The sequence below is a fragment of the Balaenoptera ricei genome, chromosome 3 (assembly GCF_028023285.1).
Source record: "Balaenoptera ricei isolate mBalRic1 chromosome 3, mBalRic1.hap2, whole genome shotgun sequence".
Classification (NCBI taxonomy): Eukaryota; Metazoa; Chordata; class Mammalia; order Artiodactyla; family Balaenopteridae; genus Balaenoptera; species Balaenoptera ricei.
The window spans coordinates 63,845,761-63,867,231 of record NC_082641.1 but is presented as its reverse complement, the minus strand read 5'-3'; the positions used below and the strand labels follow the sequence as shown (position 1 = coordinate 63,867,231).

The window sequence follows — 21,471 nt, the reverse complement described above, 5'->3', positions numbered from 1 at the left end:
TTGAGTTTCAAGAGTTCTTTATATATTTTGGATACAAGTCCTTTAACAGATAGGTGTTTTGCAAATATTTTTTCCCAGTCTGTGGCTTATCTTTTCATTCTCCTAATAAGCTGTTTTGTATTTTTATTATTCAATTGTATATATTTTTTTCCTTTGAGACTTCCTCTTTGACTCATTGATGATCTAGGAGTGTCTTGTTTAATTTCCAAGATTGTGGAGATTTTACTGTTGTCTTTCTGTTTCTTATTTCCAGCTTGATTCTAGTATGGTAAAAAAATACATTCTGTATGATCTCATCAAAATTTTTTGTTGAGGTTTGCTTTATGACTCAGGATATGATCTATCTTGGTGAATGTTCCGTGAGCTCTAGGAAAGAAAGTGTGATCTATTGTTGATTGGAGCATTGTATAAATGTCAATTAAATCCTGTGTTTAATTCATCTAGATGTTTGCTTATTTTCTGTCCAGTAGTTCTATCAATTTGCTGAGAAGGGAGGGGGTAACCATAACTATAATTCTGGATTTGTATATTTATTCTTTCATACCTATCAGTTTTTGCTTTACGTGTTTTGAAGCACTGCTGTTTGGTGTACACATTTAGGATTGGTATGGTTTCTTGGCGGATTGGCCTATTTATTGTTATATAATATCCCTCTTGTCCCTAGTAGTTTTCTTTGCTCTGAAGCCTACTTTATCTGATATTAATATATACACTCTTACTTTTTTATCTGATCAATATTTGCCCAGTATAGTTTTCTCCATCCTTTTGTGTCCAACCTACTTCTGTCATTATATTTGAAGTTCTTTGTAGACAGTATTTATCTGGGTTGTGTTTGTTTGTTTTTTTAATTTTTATTGGAGTATAGTTGATTTACAATGTTGTGTTAGTTTCTGCTGTACAGCAAAGTGAATCAGTTATACATATACATATATCCACTCTTTTTTAGATTTTTGTCCCATATAGGTCATTACAGAGTATTGAGAAGAGTTCCCTGTGCTTTACAGTGGGTCCTTATTATGGGTTGTGGTTTTTCATTCACTCTGCCAGTCTCTGTCTTTTAGTTGGTGTATTTAGACCATTTACGTTTAGAGTAATAACTGATTTTGTTGAGTTCAAATCTGTCATTTTATTATTCGTTTTCTATTTGTTCCCTGCTAATCATTCCTCTGTTTCTCTCTCTCTCTCTCTCTCTCTTTTTTCTTCTTGTGGGTTACTTGAACATTTCTTAGAATCCTATTTTGATTTATTTAATGTTTTTGAGTATATCACTTTGTATTATTTTCTTATTGGTTGTTCTAGGCATTACAATATACATATATAACTTATCACAGTCTACAGGCATATGATGTTCTATCACTTTGAGTGAAGTATAGAAACCTTATTTCCTTTTAGGACCCTTTACTACCCCCACTTTTAAAATATAATTCTTCTGTTTCTGCATAATTGATCAGTATGTCAAATGATTTTTTTTTTCACTTAATTCTTTTTAATACAGGCATAACTTGTTTATTGCACTTCACAGATATTGCTTTTTGTTTTGTGTCTTACAAATTGAAGGTTTGTGGAAACACTGTATTGAGCAAACTACTGGCACTATTTCTCCAACAACATTTGCTTATTTTGTGTCTCTGTGTCACATTTTGGTAATTCTCAAAATATTTCAAACTTTTTCATTATTATATTTGTTATAGTGATCTGTAATCAGTGATCTTTAATGTTATTATTTTAAAAAGATTATGACTTGCTGAAGGCTCAGATGATGGTTAGCATTTTTTAGCTATAAAGTATTTTTAATTAAGGGATGTACACTGGGTTTTTTTTTAAGACATAATGCTATTGTACACTAAACAGACTACAGTATAGTGTAAACATAATTTTTATATGCATTAGGAAGCCAAAATATTTGTATGACTTGCTTTATTGTGATATTTGCTTTATTGTGGTGGTCTGGAACTGACCAATATCTCCAAGGTATACCTGTACAAAATACAGACAACAGGTTCACTATGCTGGAGGAGCAAAATGAATCTCTTTCAATATATATCACTGCCTAATAGCCTTGATACGAAATAAATAAATGAACCTGACTCCCCATTTACATTTCTAGGCAATAAGGTACCATTAGAGGAAGTCACACAATTGCGCTAACTTAGCTAGGCTTCAAGATGGCTGAGCCCCACTGCTGAAGCTTTAGATTCCATCTTCTTTCAATTCGTAGGGCAATTCCTAGGATCCCTTCCCTTTTCTATCATCCTCAGGACCAAGCTTTAAAGGGTACTAAAACCCAGGTCCCCACATAGGACTTCTAGTAGTTGGAATCGGTAAAATGTAAATTGATACTGTTACATTCTCTAGCTAACTTCATTTCCATAAAAATAGTTGAATAAATATTTAAAGAATATCTCTTTGAAAGGGCATCTAATTATTAGCCTGCCCGTGGCTCTCACTTGATTTGTCTCCTTCATACTAATTTAAATTTGACCTTTGCTACTGTCAGCAATGCTTCCATTCACTTATTTAAAAAAAAATAAATTTATTTATTTATTTGTTTTTACTTTTGGCTGCATTGGGTCTTCGTTGCTGTGCACGGGCTTTCTCCAGTTGCAGCAAGCGGGGGCTACTCTTCGTTGAAGTGCGCGGACTTCTCATTATCGTGGCTTCTCTTGTTGCAGAGCACGAACTCTAAGCGCACGGGCTTCAGTTGTTGTGGCATGCGGGCTCAGTAGTTGTGGTGCATGGGCTTAGTTGCTCTGCGGCATGTGGGATCTTCCCAGGCCAGGGCTCGAACCCATGTCTCCTGCATTGGCAGGTGGATTCTTAACCACTGCACCACCAGGGAAGCCCTTCCATTCACTTTTTACTAACTCCCTGATACATCCTCTAAATTGCTTTCTCTCTCTCTTTAGAGCCCCTAATCTTTTTCCCTCAGGCTCTTTTGATTTGTTTTCTAATGTAACAGGGAAATTTGAAGGTAACTGATTTGAGCTAACTCAGCATTCCATGCTCTCCTTGAAGCTTTCTCCAGCATCAAAAAGAAAGCATGTCTCTCATTTTCAATGCCAGCGCCACTGCTCAAGCTTCTGATCTCAGCCTCTCAACTCTTAGGGTAATTCCTAGGACCCCATCACTCTTCTCTCTGCCATCTTCAGGCTTTTGCTCACCATGTCTGTATGTAGATCCACCCTGTCAAATCCGTCAAGAACTTTATCTTGAATCTTCTGCTCCTGTCCTATTCCTTTCCGTCCTTTATCTGGCATATTCCTTGTGATATTATACCTGCCCCTATCCCTAATACCATTCTCTTTAGCAATCTCTTGCAATTTGATTTCTAACAACCTATTCAATGAGAAATGCTCAGTGCAAGGGTGCCAGATGACTCTCTTCTAATAATATTCTGCAGCATTTCCTCCCTTCATTATTTTCACATTTAAATTCATATAATGCAATGCATGAGTTCATAAAATGCTTCCTCCTATCATGTCCATGAAACAATAACATTCCACCTCCCATCCAGGACTATGTGAATCCATTAATATTGTATTAAGACTTTTACTCTTTTTTTACTTCCTCGAAACTACATATCCCCATGCCTTCCAATATCACCAATTATGGTTCTCAAGTTAGTCAATCAACATTCTTCCTGATCAGTCTCCAGCTTATTGTCAAATCCAGCATCCATTTACTTGTCTTCAGATTCTTTGCCATTGTCATTCCCATCTCTAAGCCTTGACTTATATATGTAGTATATCCCATGGAGTGCCTTCTTCTGTGCCAACTTAAATCCAATGCACTCATCCTTCAAGGTCAGCTAAAGTCCTACTTCTTCTACCAGGCCTTTGCCAAGCATTGCAGTACATTAAAGACTTTGTCTAAAGCCACATTAGACTTGTGGTCTGCTTGACAAAATGGTACCTCTTAATCAACTCTAGTTACCTCAAATATGTAGGCCTTGTTTTATCAACTATCCCTTTGAAAGCATGAACACAAGTTTTTATTCCCTGACTGCCCAGCAAGGTGCTGGGCATATAGAATTTGCTTCATGAACTTGTTTACTGGCTTAATTCTAAACAAATACTATTAAATAAATAATGATAGTAATATCATGGCACTGATAATTCTACTCTGAGTGAAACTATGATTTTTATAGGACTACTTAGAAGGCTACAGGCAGAATGGCCATCAAAAAGTTTACAAATAATAAATGCTGGAGGGGGTGTAGAGAAAAAGGAACCCTGTTACATTGTTGGTGGGAATGTCAATTGGTACAGCCACTATGGAGAACAGTATGGAGGTTCCTTAAAAAGCTAAAAACAGAGCTACCATATGATCCTGCAGTCCCACTCCTGGGCATATATCCAGAGAAAAACATAATTCAGAAAGATACATGCACCCCAATGCTCATAGCAGCACTATTTACAATAGCCAAGACATGGAAGCAACCTAAGCATCCAGCAACAGATGAATGGATAAAGAAGATGTGGTATATATACACAATGGAATATTAGCCATAAAAAAGAATGAAATAATGCCATTTGCAGCAGCATGGATGGACCTAGAGATTATCATACTAAGTGAAGTAGCCAGACAGGGAAAGACAAATATCATATGATATTGCTTATATGTGGAATCTAAAAAAAACGATACAAATGAACTTCTTTACAAAACAGAAACAGACTCACAGACACAGAAAACAGATTTATGGTTACCAAAGGAGAAAGGGGGGAGGCACAAGTTAGGAGTTTGAGGTTAAAATATACACACTACTAAATATAAAATAGGTAACCAACAAGGACCTACTGTACAGCAAAGAGAACTATACTCAATATCTTGTAATAACCTATAATGGAAGAGAATGTATAAAAGTGATATATATATATATATATATATATAAAACCGAATCACTTTGCTGTACACCTGAAACTAACACAACATTGTAAATCAATTATATTTCAATAAAAATTTTTTTTAAAAGAAAAAGAAGGCTACAGGCAGAATGACATAGTGGTTAAGAGTATAAGCCCAGACTGCCTGGGTTCAAATCCTGCCTCTATCACCTATTGGCTAGGTGACCTTGGGAAGGTTAATTAACATCTTTGTGCCTTAATTTCCCTCCCTGAAAACAGGGGAACGTAACAGTATTTACCTCATGGAGTCATTATGAAGATCAAATGAGTTATGTTGGATACTTAAAACAATTTCTGGCATGTAGAAATTGTTCCATGAATGTCAGCTATTATTAAATGCCTATCACACATAAAATGATAGTGTCTCAGAGCTAGAACAACCTTTACTTTATAAGTGAATGAGTTGAGGAATAAAGGTAAAATGATTGGCTCAACGTCATATGGCTATTTAGAAACAAAGTCAGGAAACCAGCTCTCCTGACTTCTATTCAGTGTTTGTTAGTTTCCTCCCCAAGCATTCCTTATCTGAACATGGAACTGAATTACAGAAGTTTAGAGTTGAAAGCGACATTCAAGGCTCTCTAGTTCATAATGCATAATCACTGTCACAAACCTTTCATCTTTGCTGACAGCACCATATTACAGATTCTTAATCATCCAGACAAAAGATCCTAATACCATGGCTCCTAAGTTAAGAAACACCCGAGGGATAGGAATGGATGCCAAGATCAGGTCCCCGGAGCCCAGATGACCATCAATAGATGAAGCCACTTTCAATGTCTATATTTTGAAAAGTAAGATTTCTTTTTTCAGGGAAAACACTGTCTGGAATACTCATTATAAAGCTGTAATTCAGGTCATCCCACACATACATGAATGTTTTGCAGATAGCATGCTTCCTGGTAGGAATCTGAAATTATTTTGATGAACTTTGAATGATACTCTTTAGCAGCCAGAAAAAGGCGCAGGGGCATACCAACTACCCATACCAGGCATAATTCCTGAAGGTTTCAGCTTTCTCTGTGGTCCTCTGGAACCATATTCAGCCTCGTTGTGCAATCAACTGGCCTAGGGTTTTAAAATTCAATCTAGAAAATACAGACTCTCAAGAGGAATTGCAACAATAACAGATTGCTATTAAACAGGCACTAATAAACCTGTGTGTAAGGATTCTCTCATCAGAAGCATTAGCATGCTATTTTCTGTCTCAACTCAATGCTAGGAGATTTAATTTCTCTTTAATGCAAATGAAACTGTTGTATGTAACAGCAGCAATAAGGGAGAAGGCTAAACTGAGTAATTATGCTGTGTGTCCACAAAGAATGTACATCCACTTTCACCTCCCTCGCTCCTATAAACAAGACTCAAGTAATCTACATTCTCTGTGTACGATTATTTAAAATGCCTAATTGTAGTATATGGACTCCGAGCTTTATGACTTGGGATTTTAATTCTCTAAACAGGGAGGTCCAATTACTTGAATCTGAAAGTTGAATTACCTGCTTTATACTGAAGACTGAACAGACAGACTCCATTGATCCCACAGAGGATGTATCATTCCTACTCTCTGCTTTCATAGTATTTTATTTTTATCTCTAACTTTACACATGATAATCTAACTTGTTACACCTAATCCTTTGTCTCCTTTGTAGAGTATAAACTCCTGAGGATAGAAGTCATATCTTATTTATCTCTGTATTCTCCCAGAGCCTTACAGTGTTTTGGACATAGTAGCTGCTCAATAAATATTTTGACATTTAATTTTAATGGTACATATGTTACACATTTCCCAGTTTAAAGTATTGTTAAAGGAATGTCACCTTTGACATAACTTCCTTACCCATTTCTGAGAACTCTCGCCTTTGAAACATAAAAATGGACTTTAGCAGATTCATACAGTAATTTAGATGGCTATGTAAACAGTAAGGGAGTGCTTAGCAATTACTTGTTCAATTGTAATTTTATGAAAATTTGCAGAGATTTCTTTTGAGTTTTCAGTTGTTTAAAGGGACCCAGCCATCTCAGAGGCACAAGGAAGGAAAGGTCTCAGAGGAGTGCCTGGGAGGGTATCCCAGAAAGTTTACTTTGCCTTCTAGAAAGAAGCCTGACATCCAGGTGCTAATTTCAAGACCCAGAGAGCATGTTACGATCATGGCATTCCCAAGGCCTATCTTTCCTCTTTTTCCTCCATTTTTCTGAGAAATTGTCAGTTTGATGTTCAAGAAACATGTAGTTCATGCCCCCTAGGCCCACAGACACGACTGGTGACATGATCTGCAGGGCCCAATTGAAATAAAAAATGCAGGGCCCTTTGTTCAAAAATTATTAAGAATTTCAAGACAATGACACCAGAACATTAAGGCAAGTGTGAGCTCTTCTAAGTATAGGGCCGTGTGTGACTGAAGAGGTCTCACATCTATGAAGCCAGCCCTGTTCTGTCTTCAAAGAACTTCTAGTACACTGAAAGGCAAAAGGTTTGTATCAGATAGAAGCTACAATTCAAGTATGTACAAGATGCTGCAGGAATCCAGAAGTTCCTAACTTTGGAAAATTGTCCCAGGGAGGTGACAGTTAAGCTCATTTCTGAGGGAGCAGTGCCAGGGAAGAACAATATTCCAGACTGAAGAACGGCAGATTCACTTGACAAACTTCAGGAAACTCGTTACTTCTAGGAAGAGTGTAACGAGCAAATATGAAGGTGACTAACTGAGATTGAGAGTGGCAAGAAGCAGAAGCCAAATATATGGGGAAAAGGGGTCAAACAATTACAGAGTACCTACTATACGCCAAGTTCTTTACCTCCATGTCATAATTTTAAACACAACAATCTTGTGAATAAACTGTCATGCCTGGTTTACAAATGGGTTAGTTTAGGCCCAGGGTAGTAATAGTCAAAGTGCTTGGTACACATTAAGCATCCAATAAGTACTTGAGGAATTACTGGCGGGTTGTATGACATTGCCCAGGACTCTTAACCCCCAGGCCAAACTGATGTTAAGCGTGTTGTTAACCCCTTCAGTGGCCCTTCCCGCCTTGCACCTCCCCCAGTCCCCAAAGTACCCTTCCCTCCCTCGCGCCCCGCCCCCGCGTTTCCACGTGCCGGAAAGTAGGCGGCAAAAGTATTTCCGGGATAGCAAAGGTCGGCCCCGGCAAGATGGCGGCGCCCTTGGAGCTCAGGTGCTGGGGAGGCGGCTGGGGGCTTCCGTCGGTGCACAGCGAGTCCCTGGTGGTGATGGTGAGGCCGCCTCGCGAGCCGGGGCGCGGGAAAGAAGGGGCGGGGCCAGAGACGCGAGGCTGGCTGGTCCGGGTTCCGGCGGCTGGGGTTGGTTCCCGCGGCGCTCGGGCCCGGCCGGCCGGGGCGCTGCTCGCTGCACCGCCCGGGGCTCCCTCCCGTCCAACGAGTTACAGCCTAGCCTGTGACCCCGCCGAAGCCTGGAGGAGAAGTCATGGCTTCTCCGCTTGGCTCCGAGTTTTCGCAGCCTTGCAAAGCCGTCTGCGCAGTGGAATGAAAGCCCAAAACAGGAGGCGCGCGCTACCCGCTCTGCATCCCCCAAACGTGTGGGGGGAAAAAAGTCCTCGAAATCTTGGTAGCGCGCAACCCCGGCTAGAAGTAGCGGGAGGGACGCAGCACCCGAGTCAGGCGTTTCTGCCTTCGGGGGACCCGGCTTTGAAGTAAAGCTGCCTTGCAGATTTGCATTACGTACTCAGTCTAAAATGTTTTATTGCAAACTCTCTTTCAGGCTTACGCCAAATTTTCTGGTGCACCCCTGAAAGTCAATGTCATAGATAACACCTGGAGAGGTTCAAGAGGTACAGTGTAAACTTTTAAACACCCATTTCTGCCCTCTGTAAGCACCCTCCCGCCTCTTATTTAAAGCCTAGGGGGCTTGTAGCCATGGAGTACCTTGGGGTTTTAGTTCTTACCATGACCTTGGCTGTGTGTTGCTTATGTTTTGATCATTCTGAGTAATACTTCAAAGGAGAAGCCAAATCAGTGGAAATTACGAGAAATGAAAATGCTCTCCAAAACTTTTTGTGTGTGTGTGAAATTGCAAAAACCTAAGATGAGTTACTCATTTTTTTCTTCTCCAAATGTGACTGGCATAGTTTTTAGGGTATTGGAATCTCTTCAGAGGAAATCGAAATGCTTCCTTGTATGTAAACTGTGTTTTGATTACAGGAGATGTACCAGTTTTGACAACTGAAGACAATATTGTTTCTCAGCCAGCAAAAATACTAAACTTTTTAAGAAAACAGGTGGGTTCCTTCTGAAGAAGTAGATTCTTGATCCCTGCATGTTGCTTCCAAAGAAAGTGCATTAAAAATTTTTTTTTTTAGAATTCTTTTTTGGAGATACATAGGGCTTGATATAAGAATAGATTTGAGAGTCACTGCTCTAAATCATGAGTTGTACTATGATTCAAAAGCCATATAGTGAGTTATAGTCAATTTATATTTTCATGCACTTTGCTTGGTTTTTATTGAAGTTTAGGAATAAGTAGATTCAATTTAACCATTTTCACTATTGTACTTATTGATATGATTGTAAATTTAGTTCCATAATTGCTACACATTTTGTGCTTGGTGTGAGGTCTGAGTTCCCATCAACTAGCAACTATTTATTTTTTAAAAGCACTTAAACTAATAGTTGCAGTTAAATGTTTCATGAAATAATGTATCCAAAATATCTGAACATGCCAAGATTTATATATCTAAAATGTTTAAACTGTAACAATTTACATAAATGCGAAAGTTATCATTGATTTTTGCCAATAGTTAAAAAAAAGAAGTCCTATATCAACAAAATTTAGAACTTTTCTCAATTGGAAGGTTTTCTTTTTTTCAAGGGGAAAATGCTACTAATTAGAACTTTTTCCTTATTGTTAACAAGAATAATAATAGCCTCTATTAAGTTTGTACTACATGCCATGCACTAAACTAGGTCATTAACAATCATTGAAATAATAGTTAATAATAAATAAACACCTAAAACTAACATTTATTGACCTTAACGTGTGCATGATGCTGTGCTAAGAACTTTATTTGCATTAACCAGCATTTGTCGCTGAATTTGTATTTCTCTTTTCCCCTTTTAATATGTTTGCCATTTTTGAGGAAGAATAGGAGTCCTAATTTATTTAGCTTCACTGTTTTGGGATGTTCTTGACTTATGAGGTTTTTGGTTTTATATTTTTTAATAGAAATATAATGCCGATTATGAACTGTCAGCAAAACAAGGGGCAGATACACTAGCTTACATTGCTCTCCTCGAAGAGAAACTTCTTCCTGCAGTGGTGAGCATTGGTGAATATTACAGTATTTTAGTGACTTACTGAAAGTGTACTTAGTCGATTTAGAAGAAGAATAATGGAAGAGGCTTAAGAGAAGAAATTTCATTTATGTATCAGTCTTGATTCTTTCATGTAACTGCAGAACTGGGTTGATTCTGTTAGACGTTCAACTAGTGTATGAAACAACAAAGTGAAAGATAATGTCATTTTGGAAATAAACATTCTCTGTGAAAGATTGGAGTTTGTCCATGTATAGAGTTGGGCCAACTGTAATTCATTCATTCAACAAATATTCATTGAGCACCTACTATGTTCCAGGCCTTACTCTGGGTGCTTGGGATAGAGCAGTCAACAAAACTCACACACTTAAAAACCTTGATTTATCCTTGAGTCATCCTAACTGGAAAATTTGTGTGAAGTCAACTTCATTCAGAGATATTTATGAAAAACTTTCACATTGATTGAGGATCTTCCTTTTAGTAAAAGAATATCCTTGTAGTGTTTTTTCCCTCCTTTTGCAGCTTCACACATTCTGGGTTGAGAGTGACAATTACTTTACTGTGACAAAGCCATGGTTTGCTTCACGAATGCCTTTTCCCTTGAGTTTGATCCTGCCTGGAAGAATGTCTAAGGGAGCACTGAATAGGATTCTCCTGACCAGGGGAGAGCCTCCCCTCTACCACCTCCGAGATGTAGAAGCTCAGGTATGGTTGGGATTACCTTCAGAGCAAGGGCCCTCCAGAGGAGGACAAGAGAAAGAGCAGGGGTGAACTCACCTATAGATGCTAGTCTGAAAAGGAGTTCTCAAGTATCTTTCCTACCTCTGAGATGTAATTTCATCCTTATTAGATATACAGAGATGCCAAGGAGTGCCTAAATCTTCTGTCAAACAGACTGGGAACATCTCAGTTTTTCTTTGGAGATACGTGAGTGCATGCCCTTAAAAACCATTTTGATGTTTTGTTTGCATGTATTCAGTGAGCAGTTATTTAAAGCAAGTTCCCTTGCCTGGTCCTCCCACCCCATCCCCAATGAGTTTTTCACCTAAAAAAAATATTTAATGGATTTTTACTATAGGAAACTTTTTCTGTTTGGGTAATCTCACATTGACTTAATATGCTACATATGTGAATTTGAAACTTCTAAGACTATTCCCACCGTGTCTCCAGTCTCTATATCACACTTATGAGTAAAAATGAATCATTAACTTACAACTTAATTTTCTTCTAAATAAAATGGGTAGAGTATTTTTTTAAAGCTACAAATGAGTAAAACCCTAGCTGCATCCTTTTTATAAGCCAGAATGGGTAGTAAACCTTTTAAAAGACTGTATTGTGTACTTCAGAATTGACAAATGTATTTGAGAAAAAGTGTTTTTTTTAACATAATCCCAAATTAATATTTTCTTATGTGCTTTTAAAAAATCCTTAATTTATTTTTAGGCCTTCTACTTTGGATGCCTATGTGTTTGGTTTTCTCGCACCTCTTTATAAAGTATGCTTTCCTAAAGTTCAGTTACAAGAACATTTGAAACAGCTCTCCAACCTGTGTCGCTTTTGTGATGACATCCTAAACAGTTATTTTAGGCTTAGTCTTGGAGGTAAGCTGGTTCCTCTTCAGCTAATCTTTGTTTGCATAGAATACTTGCATATTCTCCTAAGGATGTATAAGCCAAATCCATTACTTATTAAAGAAGTTTGTATATTGTCTTTAAATGCTGGTTTATAGAACTTCAAAAAGTTGCATTTTTCCAACTTTATTTTTATTCCCATGTGTGAGTTCTTCTTTAAATAGAGAAATATATATTTGCCGTTTGTCTGTTCTGGATTTTATACAGTTCTTGCTTCTTTTTCTTTAAATATTGCCCCTTTGAAGTGGGGCATTTTCTTCTAAAAGTTAACCACAGGTATTTATTGTGTCCCTGCTGAAAGATAGCATTTATCCTAATGCAAATGGGCAATTACTTTAAATGTTGCTTCTAGCATTTTCCTGTGTGAACAGAAATGAGCAGCAGATTGATTTTGGTGAGGTACACTCCCATGATTCCAGTACTTCAAAACTGATTGCATCCGACTGGAGGTATAGTAAACAGAGGGCACCTGTCACTTAGGCTCTGATTCTTCGAGTGTTGGGCCTTGTGCTTAAGTGATTGGGACACAAAATTTGTATGGGGAGAGTTGGCCAGAATTGTCCTTTTAAAAAATAGAAGTCATAAGGATCGTTGGTTTAGGGACAGGTTACTTTTTATAGTGGGTTATGTGTTTTGTATGTAATACACTTGTATATAACAAGGGAGGGGTTAGTTACTTTGGGGGTCATGAAACTGAGTAACTTTCAACCTTGTTACTTGGGAGCAGTGGTTAGCAAACCTGACTACAGAACAAATACAAAATCTTGGGTCCTATACCAGATTCACTGAATTAGAATCCCTTAGGGATGGATCCCAGGAATCTGTATTTTTTAAAGTTCCTCCAAGTACTTCGGATGCTTCGTGGATAGCAGTTTGGGCCTTAGAAAGCTGTTCAAATAGTTGTAACTAAAGACCTATGTGAAATGGGGGGGAAGGTACAAGTCAAATTTGAGAAGGAAATAAGGACTGTTGTGCTCTTGCTAATGACCTTGGCTATCTGCATAATGCTTGGCTAACAGGGTCTCCTTAAGGACAAATATAGTCCTTTGGCTTAGTGTTTGGTTTTGGGGCATTACTCTCCCTCTTAAGTTTGCCTTTGAACCCAGAATGGTTTTTCACTTTGCCTTTTTTGGAGGGTGGGGTGGGCAGTGGGGCACTTAGGAGGGTGGATAGACTCAATATTCTTTGAATCTAAACAGCTTGTAAGGCTTTCAGAATTTCCTCTTTCTGATTTCTGTCCTGGCTTCTTAGGCATCTCTTCTGCTGGACAAGAAACGGTAGATGCAAATCTGCAGAAACTCACACAACTTGTAAATAAGGAATCCAACTTGATTGAAAAGGTCAAGTTTACTTCGATTGTTATTTTATAGTAGTTTAGTATTTTCCTTTCTGCAATTAATATTGTTTTGGGTTATGCATTAACTTTACCTTTTCAGTTTTTTTTTTTTTTAAGTTTATTTTTTCAGAAAGCTGTTTAAACATACATTTACTAAAGCTGTATAAAATACAGTGTTTTGAAGCCAGTAATGGCCTGATTGCTTTGGGGAAAGATCTGATAATGGTACTGGATTTACTTTTACCACCCAGTTAATAGTACTTTTCAAGTTAGGAGACCCAAAAGCCTGGCTTCAAAAAAAGAGAGAGACAAACAAAAAAACACTTCTAGCTTGCTTGTCTGCTTCTTTCTGTCTCTGAGGGTTAACGTTTCTTGAGATTGTAAGCACCTGTGCTTATCCTTTCTTGCTAAAAGCACTATGGTGTTTTTTTCTTTCTTCCACATAAATGGTTTTATTTTGTCTCCTTCCTATCCTCTGTTCTCAACGTTGTCTACAGTTTTTGCCAGTGTGGATATTTTGCCACTTAGGGAGTATGCATTTGTTGAGAGAGATATTGAGGAATTGGGTAGGGGAGGGAGCCAACAATGGAAATTTCAAGGGTGATTCTAATTGGAAAAATACAAGGGAGTTATGCATTTTTTCCTCAAGTGTTTGATAACCTTTCTTTTTTTTCTTATACAAATGGATAATGCTTTATTCTTTCACAAACTAATAGGTCATTGTGACTTAATAACACTGGCTAGAGGATTTGGGGGATTGAGTAACAGGCACTGTGTTATATGAGCTTTATATGAGTTATCTCATTTAATCTTCACAGCAGCTCTGTGTGTGCAGGTACTTTGTCATTCCCATTTTACAGATGAGAGACTGAAGCTTCGAGAGTAGCTTATAACATCACCTGCCCGAGGCCGTTCAGCTGGCAAGAGGTAGAGAGGGAATTTGAACCCTAGAAATTGGATTCCAGCATGGGCTTTGCAGTTAGTCAGTCATCTAACTCATGAATGAAAGTATGTATCCATTACTACTGGTGGTAATAGCCAGATTTATAACTGCCACTCTCTGGAATGACCATTTTATTTCTTTTTATGGTATTGCATGTACCTCTTATTAAAGTTTGGGTAAGCTGAGTCAAAGCCAAGTTTGTCTTAATTCATAGCCTAACCCAGCAAATCTCATGAGAGGAAATACACTGAGAATTAAGTGTGGATAATGGAAAGATTACTCAGACTGTTTTAGATACTTTTCTGCTAGATGAAGGCTATCCAGTATAGTTTCCTTTTCTATCTGTGGCAAATTCATTAGACATGTGAAGGGAACCATGAAATACCTACATATGCAGAAAGTGAAGCCAGGAGGCCCTGTCACCACTTGGTACAGTTCCATTTTGGCATCATCAATATATGAGAGTTTCCTGACCCTATATCAGCACCTCTCTCCACCCCACTTCCCATCTGCTCTTCAGTACAGTTCACTGTTTGCTACAAGACATTAGAACAACAAATTCTATTGGCTACCACCGTTCACCATTTAGACAGGAAATCTAGAGCTTAAAAAAAAGAGAGAGTTATGTTTGAGGAACTTAGTTCTTGCAAGGAAAAAAAAGGTATCACAATTGATTCAGATAGTTCACTGGGAATACTTTTTCCCTCAGAAAATTAAGAGTTAATCTTTTATTCTTTTCCCTTTATTATGAACCCTATGTACCTCTGCTGAAACATTTCCCCTATGCTTTATAAAAGCATCTTGAGAAGATAAGGGAGAGTTTTGGGCTGCTTATATTCAAAACTCTAAAAAAGCCTACCTATCAAGTAGATGATAAGATGCTATATTCTGTTGGTTTTGGGTCATTGATAGCAGCTGCTTTCAAGTCTTTTATGAAGCAGCTTAACACCAGGACCTTGCACTCTGGTTTTGGGGTACCCTGGTTAAAGGTAGTTTTCTAAGGTCTGACTCAGTTCTAAGTAACCCCTGTCCTAGTGTTTCCCGGGATGCTAACGTACTCCTTAGGGTAAGTCTGAAACTCTTGGACATTTTCTAAATATGCTCTTGATTTGTTTCTCTGGAGCAGACTTAGAACTGATCCAGTGTTTGCATTGCCTCTGGATTAGGTCTAAAGAATTTATCCTTCTTTCTGTCTCTTTTCGTAACTTCTCTTGGTCTAAATAGTCATAGCCTAAAAGAGGTGATCTTTTTGAGTGGAGTACAGGTCATTTTTATTGAGGCAATGAGATATAGTTGAAAGAACAATAGTGTTAGAATAAGAAGACCTGTGTTCACATTTCAGCTCTGATGCTAGCTTTGCAACCTAATGCGAATCTGGTAACCATTCTGAGCTTCATTTTGCTAATCTGTAAAATAGGGAATGATTGTGTCCGCCTTTTTTTTTTTTTTTCTTTACAGTTGTGTTGGGAAGATCAAATGAGAACATACTTTGTAAACTGTGGAGAGTAATGTAACAGAAATACTGCTTTTACACTTAATATTAGAAGATCTCTTAAACCAAGTTGTGCTGTGGTTGAGTTCAGTAGACTATTCATTTTGTGGAATTACTGTAATTTTGTGAAGTCATCAAGGGTGAGCCATATTGCTTTCATACATATACTGAGCCAGCCAGTATTTAGATATGTTTAGAATTCTTGAGAGATTATTTGCAAGAAAAAGGTTTCTCTAGCAGTCCTAGAAACATAAGGTTCAGTACTCTTCTAGTATAGTTTGGATGGGGAGGCCACAGTCCATATAAGTGGTGCCATAGCCATTAGTCAGATGTACCTTTTGTACTTTCCACAGATGGATGACAATCTTCGCCAAAGCCCTCAACTTCCTCCTCGGAAACTGCCAACACTTAAATTGACTCCAGCAGAAGAAGAAAGTAATTCCTCACAACGGCTATCACCCTGACAGTCTTCATGCTTTGTGTCCAAAGTCATGTAATTGTTGCAGTAATCTCTTACACTAAGTGTGTGAAGGCAAAAAGAAAATTCATAAATAAGTATAAGGAAGACTCTAAAACAAAAGAAACTTTCTGTGACAGCAATTTTTTTTTAGTTAGGAAGCTCGTGTTTTAGCTTGGCAATGCACTTTAAATAACATCAACGTAAATGCTAAATGAACTTGGGGAAAAAAGAAAACACATTGTACTGTATATAAAAAACCTGCCTTAACCTTGGCAGATTTTTGCCTTTGGTTCACGTGTTGCTGGCCCAAAGCTACACTTCTGTTCTGAATGTGCACTGTTAGTTTATTCAAGTTAATTTATTAATTTAGTATTCTTAGACCAGTCTAAATATCTAATATGTGGCTCTTTGGCTGAAGCCTTTTTTTCTTCTGTTTAGAAATCTGATGCTTATTTTAGACGTTAGGAAAAATATATTATTCTAATATTCTATTTACTTCAGTAGAAAAGCCTGTATTTAACTTTAAAAAGCAATGAGGAATGTGTTTTTAATTATGCTCTCATAAGTCTAATCTTTGGGGGAGTTAGTACCATATATATAAATATTAAAGATGGTTACATATAATATTTGTCTGACTATATGCACTTCAATGTAACAGTATTTGCTCATGTGTTCAATACAGGTTAGCAAGGGCTGTTTTAATTTATTGGAGCTTTAGACCTGTGTATTCATAGTACATGTTTAACTCTAGTCATCTCTTTCTTGGGTTGATTTCAGGAGAGCTGAATGTGTTAGCATCGTTATTATGCCAGGCTGTAAAGTCTGACTGACACTTGCCCAGTGGTTAGACACTACTCAGGAGGAGCCCACTGCCAGCGAACTAGAAGTACTACTGTGCACCTGGTCCAGGTTCACCATGCTTGGCTCAGACCAGTGCTCTTTCCTAAGAAACATATCATGTAGTCACAACCTTTATGACAACTAATTATTTTCCATAGAGTTAACTGCAGTTGAAGGAGTCAATGGAGTAATCGGAAATAGCAGATTTTAAAGAACATTTTCTATTTATTGGTTGCTGAACTATTCAAAGATTTGCTGTGTGGGTAATTTTACTTATAATAGAATCTTGCTTATTTTAGTGGCTGAGGTGCTTCTGCTGTCCTAAAACTACTTCTGGGGTTTTTAAAATATAGGACCATGTTTTTGATTAGTGTCTTAAAAGATTACTATGGTGCTCAGCAAATCTTGTCACATCCTGCAGAAACCCCCAGGTTAGGAAAACAGTTTTGGACTCAAGAGACTTGTCTGATTTGAGCTGAGTGGAACTCGGCTGTGTTTGACCTGCATCCTCTCAATTTGTTCTGTATTTAGGTAGCTATTTATACAGAAGTCTTTATGTCATTGTAAATATTTTTTCTTGAAAGTTTTAATGAGAAACAGGGTAGTCTTCAAAGTCTTGTTCATCTGTTTGGATGCATTGAGAGAAAGAAGCTAATGAGTTTCACATTACTTCTGCAAAGGTGGGAGAGAGAGAGTGTGTGTGTGTGTGTGTGATGCGTTAGTCTTCTGTTATAGTCCAGCAATCGGAAATCTGTTTGAATGTTCTGTGTTGGAAATCATGACCATAGGACTTGATTGATGTTTATTAGAGATGAGTGGTTAGCACATTAATCATCTGCTTATGGTTTAGTCAGCGTTAGTCATTTTCGATTATGATTTCTATTAAAACTTTCAAAAAGCATTTGAAGTGACTTAAAATTGTCAAACGTGTGTAAAACAGGACAATTAAAATTAGTTTTTGGAAAACTAAAAAATTTGTAGGAGAAAGAACTATATTAACCCTAACAGATTCTAAAATTGAATGGTAAATTTAACTCCAGGTTTCTCCATGGGCAAAGTCAAAGGATAATACTGGGTTATGTAAAGTTTTCTGTCAATAAGGTTACTACTGTCCATGAGTAAGCAAAATGTGTTTACATTTTTATAGGAATGTGGAAGGAATATCGTATTCTTACGACACAAAGATGCAGCCAGTAAGCATACTGTAATGTTTGATGTGTTGAAAGTTTAATAAAAAAATATCATTTTAGAATAACAAGTATCTATCCTTTTTTAGTAGAGAGACGACTATAAATATGATTTATTTCCTTTTGGTCATTCCTGCTTTGAACTGCCTTTAGCTGTATGCTATATAGGCCATGATGCTTCCAGACTATCTTTCCTAAGATGCAAAATATGATTTAGGTAAGTGAGAATTTATATGCTGGGTTACTTAGTTGAGGGTTTTGGTATAAGCTAATGAGATGCTAGGAAGCTATCGCTGAGCACAAGCCACTCCAGGGATCAGCCACACATATAGGAAGCTCTTGGAAAGGGATAACTTTCCAGACTGGGCAGAGAGCTTTTGAGCAACCTGTCAGGATATGCTTTGGATAAAGTTTGAGTTGGCTGGGATAAATGGTCCACAGTCTTAAAATACTGTGAGCCACTTTCTTTTGGAAGTGATGGTGGAGGATAATATGATAAAAGGGACTATGTTTGTGTTTATGTTTCTTGGTAGTATAGGATGAGAAAATTGGTCAGATAATCCCCATAAGATAAAGATCTTTCATCAACAAACTGTCATCAGTTATCCATAAGACTGGCCATTCCCCTAAGACCAAAGAAACTGTAAAAGACCTTTAAGGACAGTCATTCCTACACAATGTTTTTCCCCCTAAAAGGTTGGCACTGACAAACGAATTAAATTTCAACCTAGACATGTTTGTTTTATTTTTTGAGTGCTAGAGGATTAGAGATTTTATGTTAAATCCGAAGCATTTTGATTTCCATTTGTAATTTCTGTTCACTTAATGTGGCTAGATATATTAACTTAAAGGAATGGGGAAGCTTATTTCAATCAGAGCTAAGTTACAATTTTCAGAAGTCTGCAAAAATGGAAGAAAACTAGACATCAAAAGAGGCAGAAATTGGTAACAGTGTTAGTATCTCAGAAAACCAATTTTTAAAGGTAGTATCATGTGATAAAAGTGGTATTTGAAGTCAGTAGTATGTTTTCTTAGAGCCTCTTCCAGGAATAGACATTTACCATGTTATTAGATTTTTCATAAACTGTTTACTTTTTCATAAACTGTCAAAAATTGTATCCCTCTGAAACCAAAATATAAATGCTTAAATGTAAAGACAAGAAGCTGAGGGACGGTTACATAGGATCTCTCTGTACTATTTTTGCAACTTCTTTTTGTGAGTCTATAATTATTTCAAAATAAAAGGGTTTTAAAAATAAATTCAATAAGTTTATCATTATCTAGATAAACTATGATTTAAAATTTAATGCTGTAAACATAGTATTCAGTATTCAGTTCCAGATGAATAAATGCATAATATAAATTAAATATAATTTATTTCATTCTTGAGTTTAAAGAAAAAAACACCTCAGATTTATAACAAATGATAATCTAAAGATCTGTTTTACCATATCAGCAAAGAAAAACAACAAGAACCCTTAAAACCAAGAACCCCTTTTCCCTAGGAGATTAAAAATTCTACGATTTTATGTTTGTAATTGTATCTTTTTTTCCTATGGTATGTGGGTTTACTTTTGAGGATAAAATATTTTGAAAAAAACTCCTCCTTGTCTCTGTGTGGTAATCCTTCTTTGTTTTGCAAGTGTTCTCTCTCTAACTACACTAGGACCATGCTTTGATGAACAAAATGCAGCGTGTCTGTGAGCTTTTTGTTTTTTAAGTTCACAGGGATTTAGTGATTGACTTTGTCTTGGTTTAATTATTTATGTAATTGAAATCCTGAGCAGAGCCACATATTATATTTGGGTTGTAATGACGGTCTTTTGTATATGTTGTTGGCATTTAGAATTATCTTTTGCATTTTTTCTTGTTCAGCTCTGTGGAATTTACATTTACTTTTCAATGTTTTCATATTTCCTAAGAAATTACTAGATTTTTAAGAAATTTGTTGTTAATTACATGAACCAAAGGTCAGTAATCCTAGTCTCAAAGGTTTAACTGAAGTTTCATTAGATCTTCAAAATGTTGATTTTCATAGAGATGTAAAGATGGAGTGCTTTGCTTTTGTTTTTTTAAAGTGTTTGTAAAATTATTTAGCCCCAAACTCTTGTTGGGATATAATGTTTGCTAGAAGTCCAGGTTACCTCCCCTAGACTTAAAATTATTGTGATTGAGGTGGAGAGGTATCCTCGGAATCAAAAAGCATACAAAAATCATTTGTTCCAGATGAGGAGGCCAATGATTACTGATGAGAATTAACATTCTTGAACAATGATATAAGAAAGGGTAGCTTTGAGTTGGATGTTTGTAAACAGAGAGTGGAATGTTATGATAAAAGACTATTTAGAGCAAAACAAAGTAGTTGCTTTAAAAAAATGCAGGAAAATAAGTCTTTTTATATCCTCATTATTATTAATTTGAAATTATATTGTAAGATATTTTTAAACTGTATTTCAGTTCTTTGGAGAAGCATTTCAAGATATATTTTGGCAGAATATATTGTTATTATATGAATAGAGGGTTCTTTGGCTAAATAGGGAAATGCTGGGTTAGACAAAGTTAAGTTACTGTAGGCTTCTCAGAACCTTACATATGCTGTTGGTGGTTTCAGACTCCAAGAAGGGCCTGTATTTTATACACTATTTTCCTAATTTATTTTTATGTGGATTTTTTTTTTAAGTAGGTGTCATGTGGGATTTGTGTTCTGAGAAATACACTTAGGGAAATGCTGCCCTAAGAGTGCTTCTGCTTGTTTGTACTCATTGCAGAGGTTTCCAGTTGTTGGCTGCCCTTCTAGTGAGTGGTGATAAAATGGAAGCGACAGGTTAGGGCTCCCTAGGACCATGGAGTTGACTGAGGTTTGGCTGTGGGTCTAAATAGGCTGGTAATTTAGGCACATGTGAGACCCTTGGTCAGTCCAGCTGCTTCTCTAGAATCCCAGTTGGCTTGGAACAGCTGTACAGGAGTGTGAACTGGTGGTTTCAGAGAACTAACCACTTGTTAGGCATCTATGAGACAGAGGGAACCAACTTGGAGTTCCATTCCAAACTGTTCTTGGCTGTGCTTTAAAAGTACCAGAAAGGCAGTGAGTATTTATAGCATTAAAGTCACATACAAGCTAGTTATTATATATGTGTATATATATATATATGCACATGCATACACACATAGTGTCTTAGAAAGTGTACAGTTGCTTCAGTGACAAAAGCAAGGAAAGTTTAATATTTTCAACTTCTATTACTGAAGACATGGTCTAAAAAAGGATTGTATGTTTGTGTATGCATTTTCTAGGATGAGGGTTTACGGTTTTTATTAAATTCTCAGCAAGTTTCTGTATCCCCCCAAGTTTAAGCCTCACTAGACCTTCTAATTTCAGAGGACTAAGTAT

At 37.0% G+C, this 21,471-nt stretch overlaps 1 protein-coding gene across 3 annotated transcripts; it reads left to right on the top strand.

Moving 5' to 3' along the window:
* The first annotated feature begins 8,054 nt into the window (after window positions 1–8,054).
* On the top strand, window positions 8,055–19,917 carry MTX3 (metaxin 3). 3 transcript variants are annotated; one of them, XM_059916642.1, is made up of 9 exons: window positions 8,055–8,139; window positions 8,645–8,714; window positions 9,085–9,161; window positions 10,106–10,198; window positions 10,717–10,899; window positions 11,045–11,121; window positions 11,638–11,795; window positions 13,077–13,165; window positions 15,950–19,917. In XM_059916642.1, the coding sequence occupies exons 1-9, from the start codon at window positions 8,059–8,061 to the stop codon at window positions 16,058–16,060; spliced, it is 939 nt and encodes a 312-aa protein (XP_059772625.1). In that variant the 5' UTR covers window positions 8,055–8,058; the 3' UTR covers window positions 16,061–19,917. The 3 variants fall into 3 exon arrangements, with proteins under 3 accessions (XP_059772625.1, XP_059772626.1, XP_059772627.1); XM_059916643.1 differs by lacking the exon at window positions 10,106–10,198; XM_059916644.1 differs by lacking the exon at window positions 13,077–13,165 and having other exon boundaries at window positions 15,950–16,032.
* The last annotated feature ends 1,554 nt before the right edge of the window (window positions 19,918–21,471 follow it).

What these genes read in the sequence shown, in the direction of transcription:
- MTX3 (XM_059916642.1), top strand. Translation starts at nt 8,059, where the DNA reads ATGGCGGCGCCCTTGGAGCTCAGGTGCTGGGGAGGCGGCTGGGGGCTT. An exon ending in CACCTGGAGAGGTTCAAGAG is followed by an intron (nt 8,715 to 9,084) that starts GTACAGTGTAAA and finishes TTTTGATTACAG; the next exon opens with GAGATGTACCAGTTTTGACA. An exon ending in AATCCAACTTGATTGAAAAG is followed by an intron (nt 13,166 to 15,949) that starts GTCAAGTTTACT and finishes TACTTTCCACAG; the next exon opens with ATGGATGACAATCTTCGCCA.